The following is a 13,291-nucleotide window of genomic DNA, read 5'->3' as shown; positions in this document are numbered from 1 at the left end:
AATCTGCATGTTGATCTCCATTAGCACCTAGTTTAAACTTCTCATTCAGCTGGCCCATTCTACTTTATTCTTCCCTCTTCCCACAGGCTCTCAGCTCCGGTCAGAATACTTAGATTTCCCCATCTCTTCTCTTTCCTTCTGAAACTTTACCATTTACATTAGAATTGCCATTCTTACTACTGTCTACAGGATTTCTGCCCCTTGTGTACATGAAGTCTCAGTCCAATATCCACCTCTTCCAGGAGACTACCTCTAACTTTCCAACTAAACTAAAAAACTTAACTTTTTCTCCCATGTGACATTTTAAGTAATTATATATGTATATATAGTAACGTATGCATATATTAATTCATATACAAATACACATGACTGCCCAAACCTCTGTTCCTTTTCCTCATCAGCTTACTGATCGGCTATAAAACCCTTAATCCAGCACCAATACCAGTCTCCAAATCAGCAAGGAATGCCTGGGTCTGATCATATTGTTGGGCCCTTCAAAAACAGAATGACTCTGAAGCCCTCCTGGGGATAAATCAATCGCTCATACATCTACTTAAGCATAATAGATAAATGCTAAAAAGGAAAATATAGTATTTTTTAAAAATTTCTCCTTAAACATTTGATTTTGCATGTTTAGGTGTAGAAATTAACTAATAACATGAAAAATATCTGTGATATTTTTATTTCACTTTACTACATTTCACGCTTATGTTAGGTTGGATATGATAGGTACATTGTTTTTACCTATCGTATTAGTTTTCTATTGCCACTGTAACAAATGACCATGAACTTTGTGGTTTAAAACAACACAGGTTGGTTCTCTCCCTTTTTTGAAAGTTAGAAGTCCGAAACTCAAGATGTCAGCAAGGCTACATTCCTTCTGGAAGCTTGTAGGGAAGAGTCCATTTTCTTGCCTTTCCTATCTCCCGGAGGCTGCTCACATTCTTTGGCTTGTAGCCCCTTTTTTCATCTTCAAAAATTTCACTCCAGGCTTTTGTTTTTGTCGTGCTTTCTCCTACTACTCTTGACCTTCTTGACTTCTTCTTATCAGCACCTTTGTGATTATATTGGTCTCTCCCAATCAGTTCAGTTCAGTTCAGTCACTCAGTAGTGTCCAAATCTTTGCTACCCCATGGACTGCAGCATGCCAGGCCTCCTTGTCCATCACCAACTCCCAGAGTTTACTCAAACTCATGTCCATTGAGTCAGTGATGCCATACAATCGTCTCATCCTCTGTCGTCCCCTTCTCCTCCCACCTGCAATCTTTCCCAGCATCAGGGTCTTTTCCAATGAGTCAACTCTTCGCATCAGGTGGCCAAAGTATTGGAGTTTCAGCTTCAGCATCAGTCCTTCCAATGAATATTCAGGACTGATTTCCTTTAGGATGGACTGGCTGGATCTCTTTGCAGTCCAAGGGACTATCAAGAGTCTTCTCCAACACCACAGTTCAAAAGCATCAATTCTTTGGCGCTCAGCTTTCTTTTTGTCCAACTCTCACATCCATACATGACTACTGGAAAAACCATAGCTTTGACTAGATGGACCTTTGTTGGTAAAGTAATGTCTCTGCTTTTTAATATGCTGTCTAGGTTGGTCATAACTTTTCTTCCAAGGAGCAAGCGTCTTTTTATTTCATGGTTGCAGTCACCATCTGCAGTGATTTTGGAGTCCAAATAGTCTGTCACTGTTTCCCCATTCATTTGCCATGAAAAGACTCTGATGCTGGAAGGGATTGGGGGCAGGAGGAGAAGGGGACAATAGAGGATGAGATGACAGGATGGCATCACCAACTCGATGGACATGAGTTTGGGTAAACTCTGGGAGTTGGTGATGGACAGGGAAGCCTGGCGTGCTGCAATTCATGGGGTCACAAAGAGTCGGACACAACTGAGCAACTGAACTGAACTGAACTGAACGGGACCGGATGCCATGATCTTTGTTTTCTGAATGTTGAGTTTTAAGCCAACTTTTTCACTCTCCTCTTTCACTTTCATCAAGAGGCCCTTTAGTTCCTCTTCGATTTCTGCCATGAGGGTGGTATTATCTGCATATCTGAGGTTATTGATATTTCTCCCAGCAACCTTGATTCCAGCTAGTGCTTCATCCAGTCCAGCATTTCTCATGAAGTACTCTGTATATAAGTTAAATAAGCAATGTGGCAATATACAGCCTTGATGTACTCCTTTCCCTATTTGGAACCAGTCTGTTGTTCCATGTCCAGTTCTACTGTTGCTTCCTGAGCTGCATACTGATTTCTCAGGAGGCAGGTCAGATGGTCTGGTATTCCCATCTCTTTAAGAATTTTCCGCAGTTTGTTGTGATCCACACAGTCAAAGGCTTTGACATAGTCAATAAAGCAGAAGTAGATGTTTTTCTGGAACTCTCTTGCTTTTTTGAAGATACAGTAGATGTTGGCAATTTGAACACTGGTTCCTCTGCATTTTCTAAATCCAGCTTGAACATCTGGAAGTTCATGGTTCACATACTGTTGAAGCCTGGCTTTGAGAATTTTGAGCATTACTTTCCTATCGTGTGAGATGAGTGCAATTGTGTGATGGTTTGAGCATTCTTTGGCATTGCATTTCTTTGGGATTGGAATGAAAACTGACCTTTTCCAGTCCTGTGGCCACTGCTGAGTTTTCCACATTTGCTGACATATTGAGTGCAGCACTTTCACAGCATCATCTTTTAGGATTTGAAATAGCTCAACTGGAATTCCATCACCTCCATTAGTTTTGTGCATAGTGATGCTTCCTAAGACCCACTTGACTTCACATTCCAGGATGTCTGGCTCTAGGTGAGTGATCACATCATCGTGATTATCTGAGTTGTGAAGATCTTTTTTGTATAGTTCTTCTATATATTCTTGCCATCTCTTCTTAATATCTTCTGCTTCTGTTAGGTCCATACCATTTCTGTCCTTGTTTGTGCCCATCTTTACATGAAATATTCCCTTGCTATCTCTAATTTTCTTGAAGTGATCTCTAGTCTTTTCCATTCTATTGCTTTCCTCTATTTCTTTGCATTGATCATTGAAGAAGGCTTTATTATCTTTCCTTGCTGTTCTTGGAACTCAGCATTAAAATGGGCATATCTTTCCTTTTCTGCTTTGCCTTTCACTTCTCTTCTTTTCTCAGCTATTTGTAAGGCCTCTTCAGACAACCATTTTGCCTTTTTGCATTTCTTTTTCTTGGGGATGGTCTTGATCCTTGCCTCCTGTACAATGTCATGAACCTCTGTCCATAGTTCTTCATGCACTCTATCAGATCTAATCCCTTGAATCTATTTGTCACTTCCACTGTATAATTGTAAGGGATTTGATTGTGGTCATACCTGAATGGTCTAGTGGTTTTCCCTACTTTCTTCAATTTAAATCTGAATTTGGCAATAAGGAGTTCATGATCTGAGCCACAGTTAGCTCCTGGTCTTATTTTTGCTGACTGTATAGAGCTTCTCCATCTTTGGCTGTAAGGAATATAATCAACCTGATTTCAGTGTTGACCATCTGGTGATGTCCATGTGTAGAGTCTTCTCTTGTGTTGTTGGAAGAGGGTGTTTGCTATGACCAGTGCATTCTCTCGGCAAAACTCTGTTAGCCTTTGACCTGCTTCATTTTGTACTCCAAGGCCAAATTTGCCTGTTACTCCAGGTATCTCTTGACTTCCTACTTTTGCATTCCAGTCCCCTATAATGAAAAGGACATCTTTTTTGGGTGTTAGTTCTAAAAGGTCTTGTAGGTCTTCATAGAACTATTCAACTTCAGCTTCTTCAGCCTTATTGGTTGGGGCATAGACTTGGATTACTGTGATATTGAATGGTTTGCCTTGGAAATGAACAGAGATCACTCTGTCGTTTTTGAGATTGCATCCAAGTACTGCATTTCAGACTTTTGTTGACTGTGATGGCTACTCCATTTCTTCTACGGGATTCTTGCCCACAGTAGTAGATACAATGGTCATCGGAGTTAAAATCACCCATTCCAGTCCATTTTAGTTCACTGATTCCTAAAATGTTGATGTTCACTCTTGCCATCTCCTGTTTGACCACTTCCAATTTGCCTTGATTCATGGACCTAACATTCCAGATTCCTATGCAATATTGCTCTTTACAGCATAGACTTTACTTCCATCCCCAGTCACATTCACAATGGGGTGTTGTTGTTGCTTTGGCTCCATCTCTTCATTCTTCCTGGAATTACTTCTCCACTAATCTCCAGTAGCATATCGGGCACCTTCGACCAAGGGAGTTCATCTTTCAGTGTCCTATCTTTTTGTCTTTCTTGTTGTTCATGGGGTTCTAAAGGCAAAAATACTGAAGTGGTTTGCCATTCCCTTCTCCAGTGGGCCACATTTTGTCAGAACTCTCCACCATGACCCATCCATCCTGGATGGCCCCACATGGCATGGCTCCTAGTTTCATTGAGTTAGACAATACTGTGGTCCATGTGATCAGATTGGTTAGTTTTCTGTGATTGTGGTTTTCAATCTATCTGCCCTCCCATGGAGAAGGATAATCTCCCCTTTCCAAGATCCATAGTTTAATCACATCTACATATTCCCTTTTGTCATGTAAGGTAGCATATTCATGGGTTCTAGAGATTAGGATGTGGATGTGTTGGGAACCATTATTCTGTCTATATCATCCACCATAGAAGACTATCTCCTGCTTGCTCAAGACACTTACAAACTCTCCAGGATTGCAAGCCTAGCTGCTTCTCCAGGTTCATCTCCTTTGACCCACCCACCTTTCACCACTTTGGTCACAGACCAACTGAATCTTGGCCATCCCCCAACCTTCTGGACCATCCTTTATGTTCTTGTTTTTTCCTCTGCCAGGAATTCTCTCATTTTTCTTCATATTCATTTCTCAAGACCTAATTCAAATCCTACCTTTTTAAAAATATGTCTTTCTCAGCCCTTGCCCAGGAAAAATTAATCTACCTCCCCCAACACACACACACCCCCCCTTAGGGCTTCACTGGACTGTGTTTATTTATTGCAAGCTGACTTTTACTAGAAAATTTTATGTCTTCTCCCCCACTATACTGTAATCTCCTATTGAATAAAACCATGTCTTATTCTTTTTTTTTTTTTTTTTTGCATTGAATATAGTTGGTCCCTAATACTTGTTTATGAATGTAATTCACATATAAATTTCAAAAGTGAAAAATATAACTTGGGACTTTTTTGGTAGCATTCCTTTATTGGTACCTTTTATTCCTTCTCGCTAGGTGCTACTCTTGTTTTGCGGACCAAATTTTCAGCCAGCCAGTTTTGGGATGACTGCAGAAAATATAACATCACTGTCATTCAGTATATTGGTGAACTGCTTCGATATTTATGCAACTGTCCTGAGGTAACACTTCCTATGTTTCATTATCTTTTTGAAATGCTTAAGATGGGAATGCAAGTCACTTTGGATCATGCTAGGTTTCAACTGCTTCTTATATATCAGTTTTCAGTTTATACTATAGTTTTTCATTATAAAGTTCTTGGCAGCACACCTACCATAAGGAATTTGTTGGTTAGTGTGTTAGTGGCTCAGTCATGTCCAACTCTTTGCAACTCCATGGACTGTAGCCAGTTGGGCACCTCTGTCCATGGAATTCTCCAGGCAAGAATAATGGAGTGGGTGGCCATTCCCTTATTCAGTGGATCTTCCAGACCCAGGGATCAAACCCGGGTCTCCTGCATTGCAGGCAGATTCTTTATTGTCTGAGCCACCAGGAAAGCCATTACTTGATGGCAATCATTGTAATAGGGTTTCCCAGGCACCTCAGTCGTAAAGAATTTGCCTGCCAAGCAGGAAGCACAGGTTCCATCCCTGGGTCGGGAAGACCTCTGGAGAAGGGAATGGCAACCCATTCCAGTATTCTTGCCTGGAGAATTCCATGGACAGAGGAGTCTGACAGTCTACAGTCCCTGAGGTCAAAAAAGTCAGATATGACCGAGCATGCACACAAAGCAAAGTTGCTGTGATAACATTATTCCCTACCTTTGTATCTGTTTTCATACTTTACCCTCTACCCAGCACATCCTCTGCTTCCTTCTCTACTTGTTTAAACCCTACTCACTGTCAAAGCCCAGCTTCAGTGACACCTCACATGTTAAACTTAGGTGAGTCACCCAACAGAAGTCATTGCTTCCTTCCTTCCATTCGTTTTCTCCTCCTTTGTGGCCCTTGTCACTTTGCAGGTGTTGGTCTTCATGCCTCCCATGGGGCCACATCTCATCGCCTTGCCCTCTTATACCACATTCATGCAGAAAACTTTTACTTAATGTTGCTTAGTGAATAAACTTAGGAACCATCTGACCAAATCTGTTACCAAGCTTAGAACAGATGTCCCAAGATAATAACTCCAAGTACTGTGGATCTTCCCTGCCTGTAGATACCCACATATCTTGATGGGGTTGTTTGAAAGAGCTCGTTCTGTTCAGGTTCTCAGCTCTCATCAGAGAGGGCAGCCTGCCTGGGACCACATCAAGGTCCCAATTTTTTACACCCATTATTTTGCACCCACTCATTCTTTACTGTATGAATTTATCCTGTGCACCATAGGATGTTTAATAGCATCCTTGGCTTTTACACAGGACATGCCAGTGATACCCTCCCCATCCTCCCAGGTCATCATAATCAAAATGTCTTCAGACATTGCCAGATATCCCCTGGCAGGCAAAATCAACCCTTCATTCAGATCAGATCAGATCAGTCCCTCAGTTGTGTCCAACTCTTTGCAACCCCATGAATCGCAGCACACCAGGCCTCCCTGTCCATCACCAACTCCCAGAGTTCACCCAGACTCACATCCATCGAGTCAGTGATGCCATCCAGCCATCTCATCCTCTTTCATCCCCTTCTCCTCTTGCCCCCAATCCCTCCCAGCATCAGAGTCTTTTCCAATAAGTCAACTCTTCGCATGAGGTGCCCAAAGTACTGGAGTTTCAGCTTTAGCATCATTCCTTCCAAAGAAATCCCAGGGCTAATCTCTTTCAGAATGGACTGGTTGGATCTCCTTGTAGTCCAAGGGACTCTCAAGAGTCTTCTCCAACACCACAGTTCAAAAGCATCAATTCTTCGGCGCTCAGCCTCCTTCACAGTCCAACTCTCACATCCATACATGACCACAGGAAAAACCATAGCCTTGACTAGACAGACCTTTGTTGGCAAAGTAATGTCTCTGCTTTTGAATATGCTATCTAGGTTTGTCATAACTTTCCTTCCAAGGAGTAACCCTTCATTAGGACCACTAAACTAGACAATGCAGTAAACTCACCAGATTCTACTTTCTTTAATCCTTTTACTCATCAAAAGAAAACAAACTCAAAGGATCACTAAGTTGATCAACTGCTATTTATAAGCACCAGTTATGCTCAGTTTAGGAGAAGGCAATGGCACCCCACTCCAGTACTCTTGCCTGGAAAATCCCAGGCAAGATTAGTAGGCTGCAGTCCATGCGGTCGCTAAGAGTCGGACACAACTGAGCGACTTCACTTTCACTCTTTACTTTCATGCACTGCAGAAGGAAAAATGGCAACCCACTCCAGTGTTCTTGCCTGGAGAATCCCAGGGACAGGGGAGCCTGGTGGGTTGCCGTCCATGGGGTCGCACAGAGTCAGACACGACTGAGGTGACTTAGCAGTAGCAGTAGCAGTACATTCAGTTTATATATAGGCTACCTTAGAAATGTTGCAGATCCAGTTCCAGACCATCACAACAAAGCAAATTCCACAATAAAGCAAGTTACATGAATGTTTTGGTTTCCGAGTACACATAAAAGTTATGTTTATACCATGCTGTAGTCTATTAAGTATGCAATAGCCTTAACGCAGTGTATATACCTTAATTCCTACCTTAAGTAGGAAGTCAAGAAACACCTGGAGTAACAGGTAAATTTGGCCTTGGAATATGGAATGAAGCAGGGCAAAGACTATTAGAGTTTTGCCAAGAAAATGCACTGGTCATAGCAAACATCCTCTTCCAACAACACAAAAGAGACTCTACACATGGACATCACCAGATGGTCAACACTGAAATCAGACTGATTATGTTCTTTGCAGCCAAAGATGGAGAAGCTCTATACAGTCAACAAAAACACGACCAGGAGCTGACTGTGGCTCAGATCATGAACTCCTTATTGCCAAATTCAGACTTAAATTGAAGAAAGTAGGGAAAACCACTAGACCATTCAGGTATGACCTAAATCAAATCCCTTATGATTATACAGTGGAAGTGAGAAATAGATTTAAGGGACTAGATCTGATAGATAGAGTGCCTGATGAACTATGGATGGAGGCTCATGACATTGTACAGGAGACAGGGATCAAGACCATCCCCATGGAAAAGAAACGCAAAAAAGCAAAATGGCTGTCTGGGGAGGCCTTACAAATAGCTGTGAAAAGAAGAGAAGCGAAAAGGAAAGATATACCCATCTGAATGCAGAGTTCCAAAGAACAGCAAGAAGAGATAAGAAAGCCTTCCTCAGAGATCAATGCAAAGAAATAGAGGAAAACAACAGAATGGGAAAGACTAGAGATCTCTTCAAGAAAATCAGAGATACCAAGGGAACATTTCATGCAAAGATGGGCTCGATAAAGGACAGAAATGGTATGGACCTAACAGAAGCAGTAGATATTAAGAAGAGGTGGCAGGTACAGAAGAACTGTACAAAAAAGATCTTCATGACCAAGATAATCACGATGGTGTGATCACTCACCTAGAGCCAGACATCCTGGAATGTGAAGTCAAATGGGCCTTAGAAAGCATCACTATGAACAAAGCTAGTGGAGGTGATGGAATTCCAGTTGAGCTATTTCAAATCCTGAAATATGATGTTGTAAAAGTGCTTTGGAAAACTCAGCAGTGTCCACAAGACTGGAAAAGGTCAGTTTTCATTCCAATCCCAAAGAAAGGCAATGCCAAAGAATGCTCAAATTACCGCACAATTGCACTCATCTCACATGCTAGTAAAGTAATGCTCAAAATTCTCCAAGCCAGGCTTCAGCAATACGTGAACCGTGAACTTCCAGATGTTCAAGCTGGTTTTAGAAAAGGCAGAGGAACCAGACAGAGATCAAATTGCCATACCCGCTGGATCATGGAAAAAGCAAGAGAGTTCCAGAAAAACATCTACTTCTGCTTTATTGACTATGCCAAAGCCTTTGACTGTGTGGATCACAATAAACTGTGGAAAATTCTTAAAGAGATGAGAATACCAGACCACCTGACCTGCCTCTTGAGAAATCTGTATGCAGGTCAGGAAGCAACAGTTAGAACTGGACATGGAACAACAGACTGGTTCCAAATAGGAAAAGGAATACGTCAAGGCTGTATATTGTCACCCTGTTTATTTAATTTATATGTAGAGTACATCATGAAAAACGCTGGGCTGGAAGAAACACAAGCTGGAATCAAGATTTCTGGGAGAAATATCAATAACCTCAGATAGGCAGATGACACCACCCTCATGGCCGAAAGTGAAGAGGAACTAAAATGCCTCTTGATGAAAGTGAAAGAGGAGAGTGAAAAAGTTGGCTTAAAGTTCAACATTCAGAAAACAAAGATCATGGCATCTGGTCCCATCACTTCATGGGAAATAGATGGGGAAACAGTGGAAACAGTGTCAGACTTTATTTTGGGGGGCTCCAAAATCACTGCAGATGGTGACTGCAGCCAAGAAATTAAAAGATGCTTACTCCTTGGAAGAAATGTTATGACCAACCTAGATAGCATATTCAAAAGCAGAGACATTACTTTGCCAACAAAGGTCTGTCTAGTCAAGGCTATGGTTTTTCCTGTGGTCATGTATGGATGTGAGAGTTGGACTGTGAAGAAAGCTGAGCGCCAAAGAATTGATGCTTTTGAACTGTGGTGTTGGAGAAGACTCTTGAGAGTCCCTTGGACTGCAAGGAGATCCAACCAGTCCATTCTGAAGGAGATCAGCCCTGGGATTTCTCTGGAAGGAATGATGCTAAAGCTGAAACTCCAGTACTTTGGGCACCTCATTCGAAGAGTTGACTCATTGGAAAAGACTCTGATGCTGGGAGGGATTGGGGGCAGGAGGATAAGGGGACAAAAGAGGATGAGATGGCTGGATTTCATCACCAACTCGATGGACCTGAGTCTGAGTGAACTCTGAGAGTTGGTGATAGACAGGGAGGCCTGGCGTGCTGCGATTCATGGAGTCACAAAGAGTCGGACATGACTGAGCGACTGAATTGACTGACTGATACTTTAATTTTAAATACCTTATTGCTAAAAATGTTAACCATCATCTGATAATGCTGGCTTGCCACCAACCTTCAATTTGTGGGGAAAAAAAAAAAAAAGAAGTATCTGCAAAGCACAATGAAGCAGGGTATGCCTGTAACAGAAGCAGTGTGACATAAAGAAGTATAAGATGCTCTTGCCTTAGTTCTTTCTCTTCTTACTTCATGTGGTCTCTGCCCACATGTCACTTCATTAGAGAGATCCTTCCTACTAATTCTCAAGCATCGCATCCTGCCCCTTACCATGCATCTGTGGGTTACTGCTTTCTGTGCCACTGTCACTCCTGACAGAGTGCAGGTTTGTATGACTGTTGTCTTTCTCCTCCAGTTATATGAAAGCTCCATGCACCAGGGGCTTTGTTGATTGCCAGATCTCTGGCACTGAGATCTATATCTGGCACATTCTAGGCATCAACAAATTTTGCTGAATGAACCTCTAAATTCTTGCTCCTGAAAGATATGTAACTGACTTGAGGGAAGTAATGTGTTCCGCAAAAATATTTGGGCTTAGCACACATTATGCTAATTCATGAGGCAGATTCAACAGATTTCCTGAGGGTCATAATTAGCTATGAGTTGGGTGAGGACCTTTCCCATAGCAATTTTTGTTGATGTCATTATTGAGTGTTTTTCACATTAATATTCCACCTGGTGTGAAAGATTGCATGCCTCTGTATCAAACCCCAGAGAAGGCAGTGGCACCCCACTCCAGTAGTCTTGCCTGGAAAATCCCATGGGCAGAGGAGCCTGGTAGGCTGCAGTCCATGGGGTCGCAAAGAGTCAGACACGACTGCGTGACTTCACTTTCACTTTTCACTTTCATGCATTGGAGAAGGAAATGGCAACCCACTCTAGTGTTCTTGCCTGGAGAATCCCAGGGACAGGGGAGCCTGGTGGGCTGCTGTCTGTGGGGTCGCACAGAGTTGGACATGACTGAAGTGACTTAGCAGCAGCAGCAGCAGCAGTATCAAACCCCAGAAATCCATATAGGGCCCTGCTGTTTGGCTTTTCTTCTCTTGTCAGTTCTTCTCTTGCTCTTCTTAAAAACACTTCCTTGTCAGTTAGAAGTCTCCTGGGGGAGGGGGCATGTTAGGTTTTTTCCTGTTAGTTCTAAGGGGCGCCACCTTTGGAGTTGAGGAAAATAAACACGTTCATATGTCACTTTTTCAGGTTCATACACATACACACATTTCCACATTTCCTTTTTATTAATATTGTCTCAGATGCTGGAAAGCATTCAGTTTGATTGGAGTTTTACATCATCAAAATATATTATGATTTGTTGTATAATAGTAGTACATGGACAACCTCTAATCTAGAAAGAGATTTGGAGTTTCTGTTTGCCCTTGATTTACCCCACCCCTGAGTTCTGGTCTGGTTTGTCTGGAAAATACTTATTAGTATTGTAAGAAATGCTCAGTCATCTCAAAAAACCTTCAGTTGAAGGTTTTTTAAATGTTATGATCTTTTGTATAGAAAATGCAAATCAAAAATGCAGTGAGGTAGCATAGTGGTCAGAATGGCCATCATCAAAAAAATCTACAAACAATAAATGCTGGAGAGGGTGTGAAGAAGAGGGAACCCTCCTATAGTGTTGGTGGGAATGTAAACTGGTACAGCCACTCTGGAGAACAGTATGGAGATGCCTTGAAAAACTAAAAATAGAGCTACCATTTGATCCATCAATCCCACTCCTGGGCTTATATCCAGAGTAAAACATGGTCCAAAAGGGTACATGCACCCCAGTGTTCACTGCAGCAGTTTACAGTAGCCAAGGCATGGAAGCAACCTAAATGTCCATCAACAGAGGGATGGATAAAGATGTGGCACATGTATATAATAGAATATTACTCAGCCATTTAAAAGAATGACATAATGCCATTTGCAGCAATATGGATGACCTAGAGGGTGTCATACTGAGTGAAGTGAGTCAGACAGTGAAAGAGAAATATCCTATGTTATCAGTTAAATATGGAATCTTAAAAGAAATATATAAATGAACTCATTTACAAAACGGAAATAGACTCACAGACTTAAAGAACAAATTTATGGTTGCCGGCGGGGGAAGGAATAACTAGGGAGCTTGGCATCGACATGTACACAGTGCTATATTTAAAATGGATAACCAGCAAAGACCCACTCTATAGCGCAGGGAACTCTGCTCAAGATTATATAACAACCTAAATGGGAAAAGAATTTTTAAAAGATTAGAAACATGTATATGTATAACTGAATCATTTTTATGTACATCTGAAATTTTCACAGTATTGTTAATCAACTATACTCCACTAAAAAATAAAAAGTTAAAAAAGAGGAGATGATAGATATGTACAATAATATACTACTCAGCTATAAAAAAAGAATGAAATATTGCCATTTGCAGCAATAACAACAAAAGTGGATATAAACTAAAACTGATGGTGGAAGGCTTGCATTAATGTCATCAGAAATGCCCTCGGCCTTCGAGCTCCTGAAATAGGCTGATCCTGGAGTGGCTAACTCTACCGTCAGCCCCCAGGCATTGGATATCAGGGAGGCAACTCCTACCCTAGCTAAGCATATGAACCAAATGACACCCATCCACAGAATGACCTGGTTCATCAGGAGAATCTGGGGCAATGTTGAGAAGATGCTTCTCCTCCCTCTCCTAAGTCACGTTCAGTAGCTCCCTTGGTAAAGTAGAGGACTAGGGAGAAATGCACCAGCCACCTTAGGGCAGGAGTTCAGTTTATTACAGTACATTAGTCAGTACCTTAACAGACTTAATGTAGTGCTTAAGAGCAAGGACTCTGGAGGCAGCAGGTCTGAACTCTGACCATTTGAGCAGCATAGTCAACCTCTCTCAATCTTTTATCAGAGACAGGAGATTTATGGTCTGGGGAAGACCTAGAGAAGCTCTGAACTTCTCACGGACCCTAGGAGCAGAGGAGGGCAGGGGTTGAGGCACTGAGAGCAGAGATTGAGTAATTGTCTGCTTACTGACCAGCTCCCTTGCCCTGCACAGCTTTCAGAACTCTGGCTGTAA

General features: G+C 41.9%; 1 protein-coding gene across 1 annotated transcript in view; it reads left to right on the top strand.

Annotated features, from left to right (window-relative positions):
- SLC27A2 (solute carrier family 27 member 2) overlaps positions 1 to 13,291 on the top strand; it is a 54,207-nt gene that overhangs the window by 19,914 nt on the left and 21,002 nt on the right. The window contains exon 4 of the mRNA XM_027554040.1: positions 5,232 to 5,356. Within this exon, the coding sequence (XP_027409841.1) occupies positions 5,232 to 5,356 (125 nt within the window). The remainder of the gene's footprint in view (positions 1 to 5,231; positions 5,357 to 13,291) is intronic.

Source organism: Bos indicus x Bos taurus, chromosome 10 (genome assembly GCF_003369695.1).
Source record: "Bos indicus x Bos taurus breed Angus x Brahman F1 hybrid chromosome 10, Bos_hybrid_MaternalHap_v2.0, whole genome shotgun sequence".
Classification (NCBI taxonomy): Eukaryota; Metazoa; Chordata; class Mammalia; order Artiodactyla; family Bovidae; genus Bos; species Bos indicus x Bos taurus.
The sequence above is the reverse complement of the archived record's forward strand: the minus strand, read 5'-3'. Positions and strand labels throughout refer to the sequence as shown.